Here is a 23,426-nt window from a genome sequence, read left to right on the forward strand (position 1 = left end):
CATAAAACGGATCGGTGGCGGTGCAGCAGTTTTGAATGTGGTATTATGCTGCTTTGTTGTAGTTCCCCTCTCTGGTCAGTGAAAACAAGTGGTACTGCTTACTAATGCCCAGCCTCTCTCTCCCTCTCTCTGTAATTCATCCACATGTACACTCACATGCAATTAGCTGTCTCTCAGACACACTGTAGCAGAGAAACACTCAGGAAGTGTCCTAATTCTTTATTGTTTCAAAGGCTTGGAAACGGAAGGGCAGATAAAGCTAGAGCAGAAACATTTGAACTCTTCTTTACTGTATCCAAAAGACCAAGGAAGTGATGTTGACTTGTAGGAAAACATTGTCAGAGTGTTTCTGGAAGAGGTTTGTGGCTTAAACAGTTCCTTTAAATTGTCTACTTAAGCCGATACTACAGTTTAGTGCTGGTTGGTTCTGTTTTGTCATTTTGCTGAATTTAGAATGTCTAAAAATGGAGAAGTGAGGGAAATGTAACAAGCAAGCTGTGAGACAACCACTAGACCAAACAGGAGTCATTTCCTCTTATCGGTGACACCGATGATGGCTATACATTTTAACTTATAACTATTTTTGTTACACATACAAATTCATACAAATATTAAACATTCACATGATATTCAACTTCTTGTGGTACATTCATTTGTATAGACATGATCATAATGGTAATTATTTCATAAGTTTTGAATGAGAATGCGAGCATAAAATACAAAACCACACAATCACTCTAAGCAAACACTCAGTGCAAAATCAAATCTCTTTACAGCATGCCAATAGAAGCTGTTGTATAAAACTGTGCTGTTCCCATCATCAGTATGCAGCTGAGGACAGTTTGACCAGTGGTTTGAGCTTGTTTCTGGTCCAAGGTCAGAGGAGGAGGTCACCATGTGAGAGCCCTCACCCCACCACCACAACAACATCGCTAGAGGCTTGTGATTGGGGAGAGCCTGCTGTGGCTGTGGGGTCAGAGGGCTCTGCAGGCTGTTTGGTGGTGGTAGTGACCGGGCTCCCCTGGCTAGGGTTTGCAGCTGCTGCCACCCCATTTTCCGTGGCTTCCTTCTTCTCTTCCTTCTTGGGTGTATCTTTCACCATCTTATTTTTCCCTTGCCCCTTGTCTGTCTTGCCGTTCTCCCCCTCCTGGGTCTGTCTGAGCTCTGCCATCATCAGGCTGGTCTCACCGGGCTCAGAGTCAGGCCTCTCCTTGGTCCTCTGGCCAGTGCCCCAGTACCCAGTACCACTCACCAGGTCTATGTTGCTGCGGGTGGGGCGGCTGCTGATGTGGGGCTGGCGCTTCAGGCAGCACACATGGCATGACAGCACAACTGTGGAGACTAGCAGGATGGCACACAGGACCACCAGGGCACCTGTCACAATCAGCAGGATGGTGGCCTCCTTCTTATCCAACAGAAAGTCAGAGCTGCGGCAGGGGCTGAACGTGGGGCTGGTTTGGGCCTTAAGTGGAGGGTAGGCACTAGGTTTGGTGTTCGCTCTGGATGGTGTGTTGTTGGTGTTCACTGGGCTATTGGTTCCAGATGTTTCTCTGGTGTTGAGGGTAGCTGGTGTTGTTGATTCTGACTGAAAATGTGTTGAACTGTTAAATTGTGTTAAATGTGTAGTTCCAGGAGGTCCCATGGTTGCGTTAGGTTTAGCCCCAGCTCCCTTTTCAGTTTCATTTTTTATTTTACCATCATTAGCAAGTACTGATGTTCCCATGAGTACCACACAGTACAGCAAGAGGCAGACCTGGGAGCCATTCATATTTCTATGGGAAAAGGGGGAAAAAGAGATCATAGTGAGGTTTACTGGTGACCATCAGTAAGTATTATAGCATCTCAAGTTCTGCTTTTTCTTACACATTGAGTTCCTTTGTGGTTTCATGTGAGTGTCAGTTTCAATACTGTCTGATGTCATTTGATCAGCAGTCTGAGATCTGAGTGACAATGATGATTGGTATTAATCTGAGATTTAAAGCCTGTTAAACCATTTATTCATTTGTTTTGCCCAGAATGCATTTGAGAGTTGATGATCAATATTCACTTCCAATTTGCGCCAGTACAGTTTTTTTTAACTGCCTTTGCTGAACAATTAATCAACTGGCCACCTGGACTATTTGCATTGACCACCCCTTTGTTTTTACACTGCTGCTACTTCTGTTTATTATCTATGCATAGTCACTTTACCCTTACCTTCATGTGCAAATGACCTCGACTAACCTGTACACCGCACATTGACTCGGTAAGGTCTACACATCCTGTTGTAATACAATTTTATTTCATTGTGCAATTTTGATCTCCCAGAAATTTAAATCAAGCGATTCTGGTCAATATAAACTGGAATTTATCATTTATGTGTATGATGTACAAAATCTCAAGACTGAATCTCCTTGATCTCAAAATAATACACTACAAAAAACACTTCCCTCAGGGATACTTATCCTTCAGTTCAACACCGTACCATCCACCCTGTGAAGGTAGACTATTTTCAAACTTCTTGAATATGTTGATATCACTTACCTTGATGGAGTTGACCAGTCTGTATGTGGTACTTCCTAACACGAGGGAATCCAGGCAGAGATTCAAAAAGCCCAGCCGTATGTGTGACCAGTTTCAGAAATGAGAAATGCCTATGAGAAGAGAGGTGTGAAAGACGCCCTCAACGTCAGCATGCTCATTCAGTAATGACCAGTTTCCTTTTCCTCTCTCACTTCTCTCACTTCTCACTTCACTTCTCCTAGTTTCTTGATTTCCTGTGTGATGTTTAGCTTGGTCACTCAGAGGGGTAGCACTATGGCACTCTCCGCGGGTTTGGAAGAAAGCGGATGTTTCCATTTTTCAGGGATCCAATATTTTCAACCAAATTTCTGTTTCCCCTGAAAAACAGATGTGGGGACTACGCTCAAGTGTCTTTTTACGCCTACTATGTTAGGGTAGCACTATGGTTAGCACTATGGTACAGTAGTACTATGGTTAGCACTATGGTACAGTAGTACTATGGTTAGCACTATGGTACAGTAGTACTATGGTTAGCACTATGGTACAGTAGTACTATGGTTAGCACTATGGTACAGTAGTACTATGGTTAGCACTATGGTACAGTAGTACTATGGTTAGCTCTATGGTACACTACAACAGTAGTACTATGGTTAGCACTATGGTACAGTAGTACTATGGTTAGCACTATGGTACAGTAGTACTATGGTTAGCACTATGGTACACTACAACAGTAGTACTATGGTTAACACTATGGTACAGTAGTACTATGGTTAGCACTGGTACAGTAGTACTATGGTTAGCACTATGGTACACTACAACAGTAGTACTATGGTTAGCACAATGGTTAACACACTACAGCAGGTGGGGGGTTGAGAGGAAGTGAACACATGCTGGCTGTCTGCTTATTAGCCCACACTGTCAGTGTGTAATTTTCCAACCGAGTCAAGTGTTGCATTGTGGTTGGAAGGTTGGCATGACTCACACACATTTATTGTCCCCTGCACCCTATTCAATTTACAAGGACTTAAAAATGCTTCTGTGATGTCCCTTTCTGCCTCCCCCTCTCCCTCCTCACCCTCCCAGATTTAAGACTGGCCAGATCAACGGTGATCTCCTCATCTACCACGTGCTGCTGACCCTGAAGCCCTACTACGCCAAGCCCTATGAGATCGTTGTGGACCTGACCCACGCCGGACCCAGCAACCGCTTCAAGACCGACTTCCTGTCCAAGTGGTTCGTGGTGTTCCCGGGCTTCGCCTACGAGAATGTGGCGGCCATCTACATCTACAACTGCAACACGTGGGTGAGGGAGTACACCAAGTATCATGAGAGGTTGCTGACAGGCCTGAAGGGGAGCAAGAAGCTGCTGTTCATTGACTCCCCAGCACGGCTAGCGGAGCACGTGGAGCCAGACCAGCAGAAGCTGCCGGCGGCCACGCTAGCCCTGGAGGAGGACCTCAAGGTGTTCCACAACGCCCTCAAACTGGCTCACAAGGATACCAAGGTCTCCATCAAGGTTAGGACATGAGGGAGTCAGTAGATTCAGAATGCAATGTGTTTCCTACATATTCTTTGGGCTGTGGGACATCATTGAAAGTAAGTCAGACACAGACAAGAATGACAGGAATGGCTGAGACATATTGAACCATTGTCCCCAGGAGGCATATGTGGTCTGGAGTCAGGAGCGTCAACGTTTTTAAATAATGTGTGCCAGCTAGCATAGTAACTCTCTCTCAATGTCTCCGTTTCTGTACCCAGGTGGGTTCCACAGCGGTCCAGGTGACGTCAGCAGAGCGGACCCGGGTCCTGGGCCAGTCGGTCTTCCTGAATGACATCTACTACGCCTCGGAGATCGAGGAGATCTGCCTGGTGGACGAGAACCAGTTCACCCTGACCATTGCCAACCAGGGCACACCGCTCACCTTCATGCACCAGGAGTGTGAGGCCATCGTCCACTCCATCATCCACATCAGGACGCGCTGGGAGCTGTCCCAGCCAGACTCCATCCCCCAGCACACCAAGATCAGGCCCAAAGACGTGCCAGGCACCCTGCTCAACATCGCCCTGCTCAACCTGGGCAGCTCTGACCCCAGCCTCAGGTCAGACACAGCTGAGGAAAATAGTCATACATGTTTAGATTTTGGTGGGACTATGAGAGCTGACAGTCTTCTTAGGGATATTTGAATTATACATACCTTTTTATTCTCCTTCCCTCTCTCTCTCTGTCTGCTGTGTGCAGGTCTGCAGCCTACAACCTGCTGTGTGCCTTAACCTGCACCTTCAACCTGAAGATAGAAGGCCAGTTGCTGGAGACCTCAGGGTTGTGTATCCCTGCCAACAACACGCTTTTCATAGTGTCCATCAGCAAGACGCTGGCCGCCAACGAACCCCACCTCACCCTGGAGTTCCTGGAGGAGTGCATTTCTGGCTTCAGCAAATCCAGTCAGTATCCTTGTTCCTGCCCTCCACACACACACGCACGCACACGTTGTAACATCCTCTCTGATGTGTGTAGGTATTGAGCTGAAGCACCTGTGTCTGGAGTACATGACCCCCTGGCTGCTCAACCTGGTGAGGTTCTGTAAGCACAACGACGACGCCAAGCGCCAGCGGGTCACTGCCATCCTGGACAAGCTCATCACCATGACCATCAACGAGAAGCAGATGTACCCCTCTATCCAGGCTAAGATCTGGGGTAGTCTGGGACAGGTGGGGATCTCTCTTCTCGGCTCTCAGTGTGGGTGTTGGCCCATGTATCAGCCAACCAGTATATTGGATGTTATTGAGGCCGTACAGTACTCATCCATCAGCCCAGTCTGCTGTTATTGAGGCCGTACAGTACTCCATCCATCAGCCCAGTATGCTGTTATTGAGGCCGTACAGTACTCCATCCATCAGGCCAGTCTGCTGTTATTGAGGCCGTACAGTACTCCATCCATCAGCCCAGTATGCTGTTATTGAGGCCGTACAGTACTCCATCCATCAGGCCAGTCTGCTGTTATTGAGGCCGTACAGTACTCGTCCATCAGGCCAGTTTGCTGTTGGCTTTATTTTACTGCTGATTTAGGATCTGTGAAATGGCTGAAGGATTCAGTGGACTCACTGTTCAGGATGTTATAGAGGCCTTATCAGATATTATGAGAGTGTGTTATCCCCTTATGTAGGTATTACAAATAACTCTCTTTGTCAGCGTCCCTGTACTTTTCAGATCGCAACCAGTTATCATGCTAGCCACCTGAAAATCATGAAAAACGTATCTTTGCGTGTTAGTGTAGAGCGGGAAGTTGTGGTCTGACTGAAAAAGATGCTGGCATTCTGAAATAGAAATTACTTGAGACAAATACGCTAGTTAGTAATGGAGGGGGATTTATTTAGTCTCTGAGCTGAGGTCCTGTTGTATCCTTGTTCTGTAGATAACGGACCTGTTGGACGTGGTGTTGGACAGCTTCATCAAGACCAGCGCTACAGGAGGCCTGGGATCCATCAAGGCTGAGGTGATGGCCGACACGGCTGTGGCTCTGGCCTCAGGGAACGTCAAGTTGGTGTCCAGCAAGGTGAGCAACACACACATACACCTCAGGAATTACTACTGTGGCTATTCCCTTCACAGGTTGAACCCTTCACAGGCTATTCCCTTCACAGGTTGGTTCTGTGACTTGAGTCTAGACAAGAATATCTGCTACAAGAATATCTGCTGCAATACAGATCCTCTACAGATGAATAAATGATTTCCGGATGTCCGTTTTCCTATCAAATGCCATGAAAAGTCTGTTCTATGCATTCCTTATACTTCTTTATGGCAAGTTGTGATCTTGTAATGTCACTGAATTAATAGTAGCTAATACAGTATCCAATGTTATAGATGACATTACATATTGTTACCGATTAGTATTTGTACTCCTACAGTATGAATGAATTAAATCTCACAAACTGCACAGGCAGGCAGACATATTTCCATGTGCCTACCCTGGCACGCTGACAACTCTTCCAGTTGTCATGACCACCGCACCTCTCAACAACAGTGCTGTTTGTGTCACAACTATTTCTGTCATTTGGTGGTCTGCATTATGTATCATTTCCTTTTGACTGTTGAGCTGATTTCTCAGAAAGAAAGAGGGAGTTTAATGTATTGCCCAATGAAGTAGTCTGGGCCAGGTCGCAGTTGGAAATGAGAACTTCTTCTCAACTGGCCTACTTGGTTAAATAAAGGTGAAATAATAAAAAAAACTGTACAATGCTGATCATGTGATCTAGTGCCAGGAAGAGGAAGGAAGCCTCTGAACACACAGGCCAGTCTGTGTCGGGGTGACGTCTCTTTTCTCTTCCATCTATTCTCATATGTCAAGGCAAAAATCTGAACACACGTTTAGATATTGTGATTGTACAATGGATCAACACCAGACTGGGATATAAAGCATTACTCGATGCATTCCCAGTTCTGCCTGTAACCTTTCAAAACAGGAGGGATAAGGGATCTTCCCAGAGATGCTAGGTGACATGAGAGTCCTGAGTCATTCTGTTCTTTCCCTTGGGTGGAAGGGAGAGATAGTAGATAGGATGTAAAATGTGGTAACGTACCCGACCTTTGCTGTAACCTTAACCCCGACCCGTGTATCTGTCAGGTGATCATCCGCATGTGTAAGATCATCGATAAGACGTGTCTGTCTCCCACGCCCACCCTGGAGCAGCACCTGATGTGGGATGACATCGCCATCCTGGCCCGTTACATGCTCATGCTGTCCTTCAACAACTCTCTGGACGTGGCCACTCACCTGCCCTACCTGTTCCACGTGGTCACACTACTGGTGGCCACCGGTCCCCTGTCCCTACGAGCCTCCACACACGGCCTGGTCATCAACATAATCCACTCCCTCTGTACCTGCGCCCAGCTCAACTTCAGCGGTGAGGAAGCCACACACACACGGCACCCTGGCTGTAGACTGAGGACAGACAGACATAAATAGGGAGGCGTTAACATGACTAAAAGGCAGAGGGTTGATCAGTGTCGTGTTGATTCAGTGTTTTGAAAGCAGTTTTTTCTTGATGTATTTCTTGATGTATAGCCTTGCTGAGACTCAGTGATAACTATTCCCATGTGTGTTTCTCTCATCCAGAGGAGACCAAGCAGGTCCTGAGGCTGAGCCTGACAGAGTTCTCCCTGCCTAAGTTCTACCTGCTGTTTGGCATCAGTAAGGTCAAGTCTGCTGCGGTCATCGCCTTCCGCTCCAGCTACCGCGACCGCTCCTTCTCCCCCGGGTCCTACGAGAGGGAGACCTTCGCCCTCTCCTCCCTGGAGACCGTCACTGAGGCCCTGCTGGAGATCATGGAGGTCAGGAGATCACCCCACTGACATAATTACTTATCATTACATCACTATAGCATGACACTACTGTCTGTACCGGTCTAGATGTTCGGTGAACACTAACCAAATTCAATATTCTACTTGCCTTCACACAAATCCAGTCTAGAATTTAAAAGTTATTTTAAAAAATATGTTTTTCATACAGTACCAGTCAAAGGTTTGGACACACCTACTCATTCCAGGATTTTTCTTTATTTGTACTATTTTCTACATTGTAGAATAATAGTGAAGACATCAAAACTATGAAATAACACATATGGAATCATGTAGTAACCAAAAAAGTGTTAAACAAATCAAAATATATTTGAGATTCTTCAACGTAGCCACCCTTTGCCTTGATGACAGCTCTGCACACTCTTGGCATTCTCTCAACCAGCTTTGTGAGGTAGTCACCTGGAATGCATTTCAATTAACTGGTGTGTGTTGTTAAAAGTTCATTTGTGGAATTTCTTTCCTTCTTAATGTGTTTGAGCCAATCAGTTATGTTGTGACAAGGCAGGGGTGGTATACAGAAGATGGCTCTATTTGGTAAAAGTCCAAGTCCATGTTATGGCAAAAGCAGCTCAAATAAGCAAAGAGAAATTACAGTCCATCATTACTTTAAGACATGAAGGTCAGTCGATCCGTAAAACTTCAAGAACTTTGAAAGTTTCTTCAAGTGCAGTTGCAAAAACCATCAAGCGCTACGATGAAACTGGCTCTCATGAGGACCGCCACAGGAAAGGAAGACAGAGTTACCTCTGCTGCAAAGGCTAAGTTCATTAAAGTTAACTGCACCTGAGATTGCAACCCAAATAAATGCTTCTCAGATTTCAAGTAACAGACCCATCTCAACATCAACTGTTCAGAGGAGACTGCGTGAATGGTTTAATTTCTGCAAAGAAACCACTACTAAAGGACACCAATAATAAGAAGAGACTTGCTTGGGCCAAAAACACGAGAAATTGACATTAGACCGGTGGAAATCTATCCTTTGGTCTGATGAGTCCAAATTTGAGATTTTGGTTCCAACCACCGTGTCTTTGTGAGATGCAGAGTGAGTGAACAGATGATCTCAGCATGTGTGGTTCCCACTGTGAAGCATGGAGGAGTAGGTGTGGGGGTGCTTTTCTGGTGACACTGTTGGTGATTTATTTAGAATTCAAGGCACACTTAACCAGCATGGCTTCAACAGCATTCTGCAGCGATTCACATTCCCATCTGGTTTGCGCTTAGTGGGACCATCATTTGTTTTTCAACAGGATAATGACCCAACACACCTCCAGGCTGTGTAAGGTATATTTGACCAAGAAGGAGAGTGATGGAGTGCTGCATCAGATGACATTGTCTCCACAAAATGGTTTGGGATGAGTTGGACCGCAGAGTGAAGGACCGCCCATAGGGCTGCGAAAATTGTCTGTCATTGTAAATAAGAATTTGTTCTTAACTGACTTGCCTAGTTAAATAATGGTAAAAAAAAATAAAAAAAATAAGTAGCCAACAAGTGCTCAGCAAATGTGGGACCTCCTTCAAGACTGTTGGAAAAGCGTTCCTCATGAAGCTGGTTGTTAGAATGTCAAGAGTGTGCAAAGCTGTCATCAAGGCAAATGGTGGCTCCTTTGAAGAATCTAAAATATATTTCGATTTGTTTAACATTTTTTTGGTTACTACATAATTCATTATGTGCTATTTCATAGTTTTGATGTCTTCACTATTATTCGACAATGTAGAAAATAGTCAAAATAAAGAACCCGTGAGTGAGCGAGTGTGTCCAAACTTTTAACTGGTACTGTATATGCTCATAATTGTGTTTCCCCTCCTCCACAAGGCCTGTATGAGGGACATTCCTAGCTGTAAGTGGCTGGACCAGTGGACAGAGCTGGCTCAGAGGTATGGTAAACTCACACCACCTTTTACCCTCTTCTAACTAACACTGACTCAGTGGAGCTAACTAACACTGACTCAGTGGAGCCAACCACACTGTCTACTCTAAATGCTTAGCTTACATATTTTCTGATGATGACCACTTGATTGGCTTTTATAAGGCATGCGTGTGAATGGATTGTATTCATCATTCCCTCTTCTCTCCCTCCATCTCTTCCTCGCTCCCTTCCCTTCCCTCCATCAGGTTTGCGTTCCAGTACAACCCGTCCCTGCAGCCCAGAGCTCTGGTGGTGTTTGGGTGCATCAGTAAGAGGGTGACCCACGGCCAGATCAAACAGATCATCAGGATCCTCAGCAAGGCCAGCCCCCTGCTCAGCATAGACCGGGTCTGTGTCCCATCACTCTGCCCTGCTGCTCGCTACGTCATATTATACCCAGAATTAGGACATGTCATGGAAACCACGTCCTGAAATACTGTACTATCTTGTCAAATGTATATGTAGTGTATCTTGTACTGTGTCTTTGTCAGTGTAAAAACACACAAAAAAATAGATTCTATCACTTCAAGTAACTGCGCTTGCATCTTTTGTACTTTTTTTTTAACCTGCTAAGTGACATTCTAAGTCCATATGAACATCACTACTCCTAGTGGTATCTTCGCACGTTTTCCAATAGATTCTGCTACAAGTATTGGGAGTAGTTGTACGGTGTCTGATCCTGTCTGTTGAAAGGGTCTGTGTTTGTATAACCTGTGCTGCCCAGACTGAACTGACCTGCTGTCTTGGGTCCCATAGGGTCTGGAGAGCTGTCTAAAGGGACCTGATAACTACAACAGCCAGGTGTTAATAGAAGCCACAGTCATTGCTCTCACCAAGCTACAGCCGCTCCTCAACAAGGTACACACAAACACACAGATGGCAACTCTCAAAGGCTAATTTAAGAGATGTGCTAAATGTTCTGGTGAGCTAACTTCCTCTTGTGTGCGCGTGTGTGTATGTATGTGTGCCCGCCTGCAAACCACATTCTATTGAGTATAACCCACATGTTTGAAGCAGGCTGACTGAGAGGAGGGAAGTTATTTTGGCCCTGGCCTGTATGTGGTGAATTGGCTGCTGAGCGACAATGGATGTTGGCAGTAAATGGTCATGTGAGACTCGCTCTGACTGCAAGTGTGTTTGTTGGCCCTCCACGGCTCGCCTATGCACAAGGCCGTGTGTGTGTGTGTGCGCGTGTGGTGATTGTGTGGTGATTGTGTGTGTGTGTGTGTGTGCGCGTGTGGTGATTGTGTGTGTGTTGGACAGTAGTGGTGGTGAGAGTAAATAACAGCCTGTGTTTTTCCTTCAGGACTCCCCCATGCACAAGGCTCTGTTCTGGGTGGCCGTGGCTGTGCTCCAGCTGGACGAGGTCAACCTCTACTCTGCCGGCACCGCTCTGCTGGAGCAGAACCTCCACACACTGGACAGCCTCAGGGTCTTCAATGACAAGGTACTTAACATACACACGGTACCAGACACACACCCATTCAGAAGGTTCGTCTTCCACAAACATTCGGCTCACATTTTCGGCCAGATCTTTTTACAGTTTCACTTTGATTTCATTATCTTTCCCTAACTTGAATTGTGTGTGTTCTTCCCGTTTCTCCCTGTCCAGAGTCCAGAAGAGGTGTTTATGGAGATCAGGAAGCCTCTGGAGTGGCACTGTAAACAGATGGACCACTTCGTGGGCCTCAACTTCAACTCCAACTTCAACTTTGCACTAGTGGGTCATCTGTTGAAAGGTAAGTAGGTGGAGGTGTCTAAGCCTCGGGTCGGCCGGGGACTGCATTCATGGGGACTGCTCTTTGTCTAACCACCCACCTCTCTGTCTAGGGTACAGACACCCCTCCCCCAACACAGTGGCGCGGACCATCCGGATCCTCCACACACTACTGGCCCTGGTGGGAAAACACCTCAACTGTGACAAGTTTGAGGTGAACACCCAGAGTGTGGCCTACCTGGCAGGTGAGTTAACGGAGCACTCCACAATGAAGACATACTTTTATTTTTCAGCCATAGTAGGATTGTTCATATTGTCTTTAAACAATGATATTCTTTATTCGCATGGCAACTGTTTCTGTGTAGAAAATAAACTGATATAGTATTGAATTGACCTGTGAAATGTCTGTGTAGCTCTCCTCACTGTCTCGGAGGAGGTCCGGAGCCGCTGTAGCCTCAAGCACAGGAAGTCCCTGCTCCTCTCAGACGTTACCATGGAGAATGTTCCCATGGACACGTACTCTGTGCACCACAGCGACCCCAGCTGCCGGTGAATGACTACAGGGCTGACTGCTGAGTTGATGTAGAGGCTGATAGAGTAGCTGCAGCACCAGCTGACTAAGCAGAATTTGTCTCTCGCTGTATCGAACAATGTCAAAGAGGAATTTTATGGACCGTATGTGTTCACCTTTCAGAATGTTTTGTTCTTCCCTCCCCTCCCTCTGTGTCAGAACTCTTAGGGAGAGTCAGCCGTGGACGTCCCCCAAGGTGTCGGAGCGCTACTTAGTGGTCCACTACCCCACAGGGGGGCAGATCAGCCCGCGCACACGGAAGTCCATGAGCCTGGACATGGGCCAGCCTTCCCAAGCAAACACTAAGAAACTGCTGGGTAAGACACCTGTCAGTCATTCTCTGCTGCTAGATCCAGGGCTCTGACCAAACAGAGGAGTTTTAACATGCGACAACTGATCGGAGGTATTTAGACTATATACATTCATACATGATGACTTGGATATCCATAGAATATCTATGCATGTATGTACTAGTTTAGGTATGGGGAGTTGACCTGTGTATGTATGCCCCATTGTTTAACATGAGTTTTTCAACGCTGGCTCATCAGGCACTAGGAAGAGTTTTGATCACTTGATATCAGACACTAAAGCACCAAAGAGGCCAGAGATGGAGTCTGGAATCACCACGCCTCCAAAGATGAGGAGGGTGGCGGAGAACGATTATGAGTGTCCAGGTCAGTTTGTCTCCTGTATACCAGACACTTACACAATGTTTGTGGCTTTTGACACTGATTTTAAAGGGGCAACCTGTAGTTGAAACAATAATAAAGTGTTTTCCCCGCCACTGTTTCGGTAAAAAGCTGAGGCATGGGGCTGGAGAAATGTAACCAATCTCAAATTCATAGACCGCCACTGACAATCCATGATATCAAATTGATCATTTTAACCATGTTCTGAGGCTATAAAGCGTTTGTTTACATTTACTTTGGAGTAAAACAACCTTATTTGGGGTCCTGATGGGGTCAAACAATTGAACTAAGCTCATGAGCCATTTTCGAAGTTATATTGGGCCTCCAGAATGGCGCTACGGTCTAAGGCACTGTATTGCTGTGCTAGAGGCTTCACTACAGACCCTGGTTAGTTCCCAGGCTGTGTCAAAACCGACCGTCATCGGGAGTCCCACTAGGTCGGTGCACAGTTGGCCCAGCGTCGTCCGGGTTAGTGGAGGGTTTGGCTGGGGGGGTAGGCCGTCATTTGTTCTTAACTGACTTGCCTAGTTAAATAAAGGTTAAAAAAAACACACAAAAAAAAAATATATATATATTATTTTATTTTCTTTTTTTTCTTTCTTTCTTCGAGAATCTTTGGGACATATAATTCATTTAAGTCCAAAAATGATTGTGGGAACTGCAGATTCTTTGAAACTGGCACAGGTCCCTATCGCTCGCTCTCACACCCTCGCTCGCTCTCACACCCTCGCTCTCTTTCACACACCCTCGCTCTCTTCCATGCCACAGAATCGACCCAAAGAATCTCCCACCATACCCTGAGGAAGGTGTCTGTGTCAGAGTCCAACGTGCTGCTGGATGAGGAGGTCCTCACAGACCCCAAGATCCAGGCTCTGCTGCTCACTGTCCTGGTGAGACCACTCACTCCGCTTCTCTCCCACTTCCTCTGTATTAGTTTGTGCCTATTTCTAACATGCTTGCCTCTACTACAGGCTACGTTGGTGAAGAATACAACAGATGAGTTTGACCAGAGAATCCTCTACGAGTTTTTAGCTGAAGCTAGTGTTGTCTTCCCTAAAGTCTTTCCAGTTGTGTAAGTGTTTCATTTCAACCCAATAAAGTCTGTCTTTTTTCCAATCCCCTTTTAATGTGTACGCATGCGTAAATAATATCATCTTGTGGTTTTCTCTCCAGTCATAACCTGCTGGACTCAAAGATCAACACCCTCCTATCACTGTGCCAGGACCCTAACCTCCTAAACCCCATCCATGGCATCGTGCAGAGTATGGTTTACCACGAGGAGTCACCCCCCCTGTACCAGCCCTCCTACCTGCAGAGTGAGACTCCACCCACTCCTCCCGCCATACAGTTACAACCATGGGTTCTGGAGTGAAAATGCCAATTTAATACTCATCAATGTTTCTTCGGTTTCTCTCTCAGGCTTTGGGTTTAATGGTCTGTGGAGATTCGCTGGGCCCTTCTCAAAGGTGAGCAGACACAACTCATTTAACTCTTTAGCGTATGGAAGGTTTATTGTCAGTGTTAGGAAATTACATTCCTTGTGCCAACAGCAAACCCAGTTCCCAGACTACGCTGAGCTGATAGTGAAGTTCCTGGATGCTTTGATTGACACGTATCTACCAGGGATCGACGAGGAGACGAGCGAGGAGTGTCTGCGTACGCCCACGTCGCCCTACCCCCCGCCGGGCCAGAGCCAGCTCAGCATCACAGCCAACCTCAACCTCTCCAACTCCATGACCTCACTGGCCACCTCCCAGCACTCCCCAGGTCTGATCAGATACAGTGTACGCACACACACGAACACATGCAGTCAAATCCAGCCCTTCTGTCTCTTGGCAGATTTGATTCTTAGGAATAGCTGTGATACTCCACAGAGTCACCTTTATCTCAAACAAAATAAATAATTGATCCATTGACCTGTCTGCATTTTATCTTCATCTTAATATAGTCTGGCCTGTTTAGTCTTTCCATTTTACCAATCAGAAGAATAAACTTGCGCTAACAAACATAATTAGAGAGAAATATAAATTACCCATCCATCCATTTCCAACTGAATCCAACATCATCTGAAAAGTTCCATCCACTATATGTAGCATTACATAGTGGTTCCCCAACCTGGTCCATGTGTGAGGCTTATTCTCTCTTTCTTTAATTAATGCATGGTCTCAAAATGGATCATTTAGTGTTCATACACATTTCATTTCATGTTTGTGGCCCCTTTTCCTCATTTGTTATGCTTGATGCAGTGTATTTTATAGACCATCTCCAACAAGTCTCATTAGAGCACCACCAAGGTGGTGTGCCCCCCCCCCCCCCCCCCCCCCCCCCCCCCCCCGAAATGACGGGTACAACTAGAAACTATATACACTCCCCTATGTATTTATTTGGACAGAAGCTAAGACTTTTAATTTGGCCCTATACTCCATCAGATGTTTGCTGTGAGGCGACAGTACAGAATGTCACCTTTTCTGTGAGGGTATTTTCTGTCTGTTTTACTGTTTAGAAATGAAAGCACTTCATGCATCTAGTCTGCCATTTGAAGGTGTCATTAGTATTTGGAAAAATTCACTTATAGTTTATGGATGCTACCATGACTGAATCGTGATAATCATGAATGAATTACAGATAATTATGAATGAATGGTGATAATGATATGTGAGAAAGTAATTGATGCAGTACCAGTAACAGGGGAGGTTAGCATTTTGTGGGTTATGATATCTATGCCTCTAACTTTCTCCCTCATTATTATTCACGATTCTTGATTTTCCGTAATCATGGTAGCATCCACATTTGTGTTCAGAACATATTCTATTCTGGATGTCTATATACTTTTGGAAATGTTTCATTTGTTTTAGTCCTGAAGAACATTTGAGTAATTCATGATATGCCACTATTTGGAAGAAGGAATGAGCCTCTTGCTCTATATTTTATTTGGAACTAAAGAGACTTGATTAGATAGATAGACTTGGTATGTATACTTATAATCTAAACCATATTGTCTGATACACCTGAGAATGCTGAATGAATCATTTTTCCCTCTCATGATTGATTTCTGTCACTCTTTGTTATGTTTTGTTTTTGTTAATCATGTTGCTCTTTTGTTTCCTGTCATTCCTCTTTTTGGGTTGCCATGGTCACTCCCTCCTGTTTCTTTCCCACTCTGTGTCTGAGAAGCTTCTCTGCCTTGCTCTAAGTCCGCCGTTTTCACCCCACACCTCGTCCGGCCAGGTATTACAGCCCCTCGTCCCCATGCTGCTCCTCACTCCCAGGCACACGGCACAGCCTCTCAGAGGTGTGTGGGGGGAAGCAGAGGCCCATCACAAAGCCAAACAACACTACTGGAGCGTTTGTGATGAAGTCTTTGTACATAATGTTTCAATGCCCGTACACCATATGTCCTGTTTGTTCAAAACACAGAGCAACCCTGTTGCGATAAGTTGGATCACTTACATCAGTCCATGGGTTGACTACTCCGCCTATTGTTGGATTTGTATATAACAACAGATAACCTCTGTAGTTATATACACTCTTCAGGTGGATGTCTCAAAAGCGTTTCTGTAGAATGATATAATAGAATTTCTGTAGAATTATATAATAGAATAGTTTCTCAATTATTAGTGTGACATATTATACCTGATGGCGTGTGTCCATCCGTCCTCCGGCAGGCATCGACAAGGAGAACGTGGAGCTCTCTCCGACCACGGGTCACAGCAACAGCGGACGCACACGCCATGGTTCTGCCAGCCAGGTGCAGAAGCAGCGCAGCGCAGGCAGCTTCAAACGGCCCAGCATCAAGAAGATCGTATGAGAGATGCCCACCACTAGGACCCCCCACTACCAGGGCCGCCCATGCCAGTCATCATGCTGCACTTCTACTCCAACTCTCCTGTCTTATCGATATCTCTCTCTCTCTCTCTCTCTCTCTCAGCCTTGATTTTCCTCAGTTTCTTTCTGTTGTTTTTTGCGTGTTTCTTTGACCCTAACCCGTCCAGTCAGCCATATTTGCTTGACGATCAACATATATTGAAGAACTGTCTGAATATGATGCGTTGTTTTGTTTGTGAAGCAGTCAGTGTCTGAGTCTGCCGTTGTTTCATTTGGTCTTTTTGTGTCACATAATGAGCTACATTGGAATCCTTTTTTTAAAACAGCATCAGTTGAAAGAAAGCACTGACATTGACAGCACTGCAGAAACAGTAGGGATCATAGTATCTGAAGCCACTTTGTTGTCTTGCTTCTTTTTTCTTGGTTGAATTTTCTATCATAATGACAAAGTATAATGAGAACCATTTCTGTGATTTGCACAACATTCTGTAATTCAACATGCATGTACATGTGTTTGTTTTTTGCCTTTAAGTGTTGTTAGTAGAAGGACATGTTTCTTGAAGCTGAGAGAGCTTTGACAATGGGGCTGAACTAGATCAAAATATGAGCTGCAAATGCCTCTCATTGAGACATGGACATGACAATAGAGATTGGACCTTGGACCCAGTGTTGAGGAAAGGGATCCCTCTCACCCACCATCACTGCAGAGGGAGAGCACTACCCTGAAACACACACACACCGTTCTGGAGGAAATCACTGAAAGCACTAAAACCATCCTGTATTTGCAACATCTGTGAAAAGCATGGCCAACAACAGACATTAGTGGTTTACTGTGCTGTGGAGGTGGGGGCTGGATGATCAATTTGCCCTTTTTGAGCTTTGTCAGGCACAATCCAATGATGCCCAAGCCATGTGTCTTCATTGGTTATTGATTGTCCAAGATGTGGGGATTCCTCTTGATTAGGCAGTATTTTTATTCTCACATGATGGAGTGCCAGAGAGGGTCAACTAGACAGGCCACTCTGGTGTTGGAGGACAGCAGTCCTGCAGGTTTCAGAACTTAAGCTTTTAATCAGCACACTGTTCACGTTTCACAACACTATGTCAGGGAAAGTTGGGAAGGAAAATCTGGAGGAAAAACAGGAATAGACAATGTCCTCCTATGTTGGAATGGACATTGGAAATCCGCCTTAGCTTTGAAATGTATAATATCTATAGTGGTAGTCTCAGTTGTAATTGTCTCATTCTTGCCCACACTTACTGTAAACACACATATATATGCACACACAACACACACTTGGGAGGTTGTTTTGTTCATTGTGTGCCTTTTCTAGGGTTTTCGTGTGTGTGTTTGTGTGTGTGTGTGTGTGTCGTGTATATATACAGTACCAGTCAAAAGTTTGGCCTCACCTACTCATTCAAGGGTTTTTCTTTATTTTTTACAATTTTCTACATTGTAGAATATTAGTGAAGACATCAAAACTATAAGATAACACATGGAATCATGTAGTAACAAAAAAAAGTGTTAAACAAATCAAAATATATTTTATATTTAAGATTCTTCAAAGTAGCCACCCTTTGCCTTGACAGCTATGCACACTCTTGGCATTCTCTCAACCAGCTTCACCTGGAATGCTTTTCCAATACTCTTGAAGGAGATGCTTAGCACTTTTTGGCTGCTTTTGCTTCACGCTGTGTTCCAACTCATCCCAAACCATCTCAATTGGGTTGTGGTTGGGTGATTTGTGGAGGCCAGGTCATCTGATGCAGCGCTCTCCTTGGTCAAATAGCCCTTACACAGCCTGGAGGTGTGTTTTGGGTCATTGTCCTGTTGAAAAACAAAGGATAGTTCCATTAAGCGCAAACCAGATGGGATGGCGTATCGTTGCAGAATGCTGTGGTAGTCATGCTAGTTAAGTGTGCCTTGAATTCAAAATAAATCACTGACCGTGTCACCAGCAAACCATCCCCACACCATCACACCACCTCCATACATCACAGTGGAAACCACACATGCAGAGATCATCTGTTCACCTACTCTGCGTTTCACAAAGACACAGCGGTTGGAACCCAAAATCTCAAATTTGGACTCATCAGACCAAAGGACAGATTTCCACCGGTCTAATGTCCGGTATTCTTTAGTAGTGTTTTCTTTACAGCAATTTGACCATGAAGACGCAGTCTCCTCTGATCAGTTGATGTTGAGTTATGTCTGTTACTTGAACTCTGTGAAGCATTTATCTGGGCTGCAATCTGAGGTGCAGTTAACTCTAATGAACTTCTCTGCAGCAGAGGTAACTCTGGGTCTTCCTTTCCTGTGGCGGTCCTCATGAGAGCCAGTTTCATCATTGTGCTTGATGGTTTTTGAGATTGCACTTGAAACTTTCAACGTTCTTGAAGTTTTCCAGATTGACTGACCTTCATGTCTTAAAGTAATGATGGACTGTGATTTCTCTTTGCTTATTTTTAGATTTTCTTGCCATAATATGGACTTGGTCTTTTACTAAATAGGGCTATCTTCTGTATACTACCCCTACCTTGTCACAACACAACTGATTGGCTCAAATGCATTAAGAAGGAAAGCAATTCCACAAATTAAGTTAACAAGGCACACCTGTTAATTGAAATGCATTCCAGGTGACTACCTCATGAAGCTGGTTGAGAGAATGCCAAGAGTGTGCAACGCTATCAAGGAAAAGGGTGGCTACTTTGTAGAATCTCAAATGTTAAATATATTTAGATTTGTTTAACACTTTTTTGGTTACTACATGATTCCATATGTGTTATTTCATAGTTTTGATGTCTTCACTATTATTCTACAATGTAGGAAATATTTAAAATAAAGAAAAACCCTGGAATTTGTAGGTGTGTCCAAACTTTTGACTGACACAGTATATAAACACACACACAATACCTTATGATACAAGTATACAGTCATTACTAATCAGCTGCCTGACAATAATGAACCTGTATGGTTAAATATTCATGTAAAACATTGTTAAATAAGTATTCAAACAAAGTCCATGACTCTAGGGACCAGAGTTGCTGAGGGTTTGCATCTACAAATGTTGCACCTGTATTTAAGACAATGAAATATTGAAGTCACAACAGTATTGTTTTCAGTTTGCTCTTTGTTTTGTGAAAATTGGTGCCAATTATGTTCCAGGATCAAAAGCTAAAGTAAATATGTCCCTGTTCATGATGTAAAATAATGTAAGGTAATTACAATCTAATTGTATTGGTTGCATACACAATGATATAGTTATGAATTATTTTAGAATTTCATTGAATTGTATAATTGCAAAATAAATATTTAATTTGAAAGATTAGAAATATGAAATAAGTAATAAGGCACGAGGAGGTGTAGTATATGGCCAATATACCATGGCTAAGGGCTGTTCTTATGCACGATGCAACGCTGAGTGCCTGGATACACCCCTAGCCGTGGTGTATTGGCCATATACCATAAACCCAAGGTGCCTTATTGCTATTATAAATTGGTTACCAACGTAATTAGAGCAGTAAAAAATATATATTTTGTCATACCCATTATATGCGGTCTGATATACCAAGGTTGTCAGCCAATCAGCATTCAGGGCTCGAACCACCCAGTTTATAGTAAAAAATAACCTATGGTAGTAATCACCTCAAGACACATATCTACTGAATAGTGTTTTCCATGTTTAAAATTAGCCTACTGAAATGCTGCCAAAAAAAAGCATTGTGAGGGATTGAGACTATTGTCAGACAGTCTGTTCTCAGATAGAACTATGTTTATTGGGAGTAAAGCTGTACAGGGTGTTACTGGCCCTTCTTGCCATTGTCTTCCCTCATTAGTCGATAGTGTGGCACTTGTAAAGATATAGGCATAGGGGTCAGTCCCATGATGCAGTGTGGCAGGCCCTGGGATGCTGCACCAAAGACTAGCTTGCAGTAGCGAAAGGAAAATCAAACCTGTTCTGTAGTTTTATCATTTTTGACTATCTCTGAGCCTTTTCAGTTGGTCCGATATGTATTGCACAGATAGACTGAACGTGTGGCAAACAGTAGAGACTTCCCTTTCTGTAACAACAAGGTGCAGTTTGTTGAGCAGCACAGGAGTCCTCTGGTTACACCTTTCAATTTATTGTGGAGCCTGGTTCCTCATTTCTACTGTTTGAGGTTACCAGTGCCATACATTGAGTCGAAGTCATGGTTGTTTTGGATGCTTGTGCCAACTCCTTTAGAATGTTTTTTTTGTAAATGACTTGTTATCATAATGATTATCCTGGGGTAAAACACGATTCCATGAGATGTTTTTTGACTTGCCTTTGCTGAGGAGAGCATGTGTATTATGTACACTGAGTAGGAGTTGGTGTATAGAGATAGGAGGGAGGATATGAAGACTTGACAGTTTAAAAAAACACTAGTGTTTTACTGGCCATTTAGTTTGTCCCATACATCCAGCCATCTTAACAATCAACAACCATGCTCAAACATACATTTGTTTTCCTATTCTATTAATCTGGTTTAGATTTGACATGATGACCACAAGAAAATGAACAATGTGCACACTTAGTTGTTTTTTCCAAAATCAAAGTGTGTTGGTGCTGTTGAGAGGTAATGAACCATGTGTGATGAAGTTGAACTCCATGCCTGGATTTTGTTTACAAATGTTTTATTATACTTGAATCAGGAGGATATATGTCCAGAAGAAGCAGTTCCACATCATGGAAAGGGAAAAAAAATAAAGATTTAAAGATAAAATGGAGCAAGTTTACCAAACGTAATCAACAAGATTTCAAAAGATCTAGTGTGAAGGAAACCAAAGTTAAGGAACGGCAATATAGTACAAACAAACTCTAAAACTACTGTGTATTGATAAAGTCCTCTGAGAAGTCCAATAAACTAACCCACAAATAATAGTTTGCTTTTTTTATGGGAATGCGAGATGATACAACTAGTGAAAGAGAGATGGACCAAGCTATGAATCAATGCTTTTTAGTCAAAATCGCAGCTTTCGTCATCATGTACTATGATGTGTGTATCGTGAAAGTATCAGTTATTTAGTTCTGTCCTCATCAGACTTTTAGGAACTGTACAGATCTCTGTTTCAAGCGCATATGCTTTGAAGAGTGAACCCAACCAACTGTTTCTATTTGATATTTCTTTATTTTACAGTGTATAGCAGGCGGACAGAACACTGATAACCCTATCTTCAATAGACCCCTTCTCAGTGTCTCATCTGAAAGGTTAGGCTGGAGGGAATGTTTTTGCCTTGGTTTTACTCAATGGAAATGTGCCACTTTAAAGAACTGAAAGGAATGAATTCACATACAATGTGTCCTAAATTGAATGAATTGAACATGTCTGTATTTGAAGGCTCTAACATTTATTTGCAGCAGCATAGGAGAGAGAGTATATAGATATCAGTTAACCACTTTGATCAATGCAAAGGATAAAACAATTTAAAAATGTATTTTCTCTTCAAACGTTGCTTTTAATATACAGGAATGGCCATTTGGACTTCCTTTCAAAATGGTAAAGCATAGAAATGACAGCTGAAAAAGTTTTGGATGCAGAGCACCCCCACCACCTGTTATCACACTAATACCAGAGGAAAGTGTGGGAGCAGACACTTGTCTCTGAAAGGCAGACTGAGCTCTCTGTAAATGTGTTGTTGGTTTTCATGATTCTCAACTGAAGTCAATTGTGTCTTGCGCTGGTGTGATATCTCCTAATTTGGCACATCTCAAGGTTATGCAAAATATTTTTAACCACTGGCCACAGTTTTACTGTTTCTTTCCCTCATTTTTTTTACACAGTAAGCTCCACCTCTGTAAATAATTTTGTGTAAAAATTGACAAAGGTATATTTACTACACTGTAAATACATGTGATGATATATTGTATTATTTAGCTTTTTGTAAAGCAGTTAGTTGCTGTACATGTAAATCATACAAATTGAATGATTCTAGTGTTAGTAATGATGACCTCTCCATCATGTCACTGCATTGTCATTAACTATATTGAGGAAAATAAAAAGTTCAAATCGAGGATATAGATGACTGTGTACTCTAAACCTCCACTGTATGATAGGTTGCTGTCCTCATCTGACATTTACAGATGTTGCCCTAATAAATCATTTCTGTCCGACCTCTAGCTGCTGGAGTCATATTTGAAGATAATGGCATGTATGTGTGTTTGAGTGTGCTTTTGATGTACAATTTATTGATGATGAGAAAGTGCTCCCCCTCCCTAATTAGTAAAATAAGAGAGAAAAATTAAAGCCCACGGGGCCATAAGTAAATAGGGATATGAATTAGAATTAATCAGGGGGATTTTTCCACAAATAGACAGGTGTTATCTAATTTGGCTAACTTTTTATTAAAATGTATTGTAGTGAGATCATTTATTTATTTTGGGATATGAATACCGAGTATGTCCAATTCACCGTTGTCCCATTATATTGGTAAACTGCACGGTAACGTAAAAGGTCCGATACCTAATATATTGCTTTTATCATAATTCGGATTTAATCCAGAGAGGTTAGAAAAATGATCTAGATCCTCTATGAGGCTGTGGAGGGATCCAAATTGCTGATTTGAAATGAAACATGAATCGTCCGTGTACAATGACACCTTTGATCTTAAGCCCTGGAGTTTTAGCCCCTTGATATTATTGTTGGATTTTAATAGCTAATATTTTGATGGCCATAATATATAAATACTCCTCTTAACAATTTATTACTTTCTGAGAAGTAGCCATTATTGACTATTTTACACCTGGTGTTACTATACATAACTTGTACCCATTGTATAAGAGATTCTACCAAATAAAAATGATCCAAACGTTTATATATCAATTCCAGTCGTACTTTA

General features: G+C 43.4%; 2 protein-coding genes across 6 annotated transcripts in view; one reads left to right on the forward strand and one right to left on the reverse strand.

Moving 5' to 3' along the window:
- The window catches only part of LOC110537252 (neurofibromin), a 63,009-nt gene extending 44,982 nt beyond the window's left edge, over positions 1–18,027 (forward strand). For 2 of the 5 annotated variants that reach the window (XM_021623148.2, XM_021623149.2), the window contains 23 exons: positions 3,586–4,018; positions 4,261–4,601; positions 4,742–4,944; positions 5,018–5,211; positions 5,916–6,056; positions 7,125–7,404; positions 7,617–7,831; positions 9,672–9,733; positions 9,972–10,113; positions 10,522–10,623; positions 11,072–11,212; positions 11,378–11,504; positions 11,596–11,727; positions 11,896–12,031; positions 12,213–12,370; positions 12,602–12,727; positions 13,511–13,632; positions 13,714–13,814; positions 13,916–14,058; positions 14,162–14,208; positions 14,293–14,509; positions 15,917–16,034; positions 16,408–18,027. In XM_021623148.2, coding sequence (XP_021478823.1) covers positions 3,586–4,018; positions 4,261–4,601; positions 4,742–4,944; positions 5,018–5,211; positions 5,916–6,056; positions 7,125–7,404; positions 7,617–7,831; positions 9,672–9,733; positions 9,972–10,113; positions 10,522–10,623; positions 11,072–11,212; positions 11,378–11,504; positions 11,596–11,727; positions 11,896–12,031; positions 12,213–12,370; positions 12,602–12,727; positions 13,511–13,632; positions 13,714–13,814; positions 13,916–14,058; positions 14,162–14,208; positions 14,293–14,509; positions 15,917–16,034; positions 16,408–16,567 — 3,841 coding nt within the window. In that variant the 3' untranslated portion in view covers positions 16,568–18,027. The remainder of the gene's footprint in view (positions 1–3,585; positions 4,019–4,260; positions 4,602–4,741; positions 4,945–5,017; positions 5,212–5,915; positions 6,057–7,124; positions 7,405–7,616; positions 7,832–9,671; positions 9,734–9,971; positions 10,114–10,521; positions 10,624–11,071; positions 11,213–11,377; positions 11,505–11,595; positions 11,728–11,895; positions 12,032–12,212; positions 12,371–12,601; positions 12,728–13,510; positions 13,633–13,713; positions 13,815–13,915; positions 14,059–14,161; positions 14,209–14,292; positions 14,510–15,916; positions 16,035–16,407) is intronic. The other 3 variants (XM_021623152.2, XM_021623153.2, XM_021623150.2) reach the window with 2 other exon arrangements.
- LOC110537254 lies at positions 189–2,700 on the reverse strand. The gene is made up of 2 exons (XM_021623155.2): positions 2,524–2,700; positions 189–1,772 (listed from the first exon to the last, which is right to left on the reverse strand). The coding sequence occupies exon 2, from the start codon at positions 1,766–1,768 to the stop codon at positions 908–910; it is 861 nt and encodes a 286-aa protein (XP_021478830.2). The 5' UTR covers positions 1,769–1,772; positions 2,524–2,700; the 3' UTR covers positions 189–907.
- Positions 18,028–23,426: the final 5,399 nt, after the last annotated feature.

The sequence above is a fragment of the Oncorhynchus mykiss genome, chromosome 12, assembly GCF_013265735.2.
Source record: "Oncorhynchus mykiss isolate Arlee chromosome 12, USDA_OmykA_1.1, whole genome shotgun sequence".
Classification (NCBI taxonomy): Eukaryota; Metazoa; Chordata; class Actinopteri; order Salmoniformes; family Salmonidae; genus Oncorhynchus; species Oncorhynchus mykiss.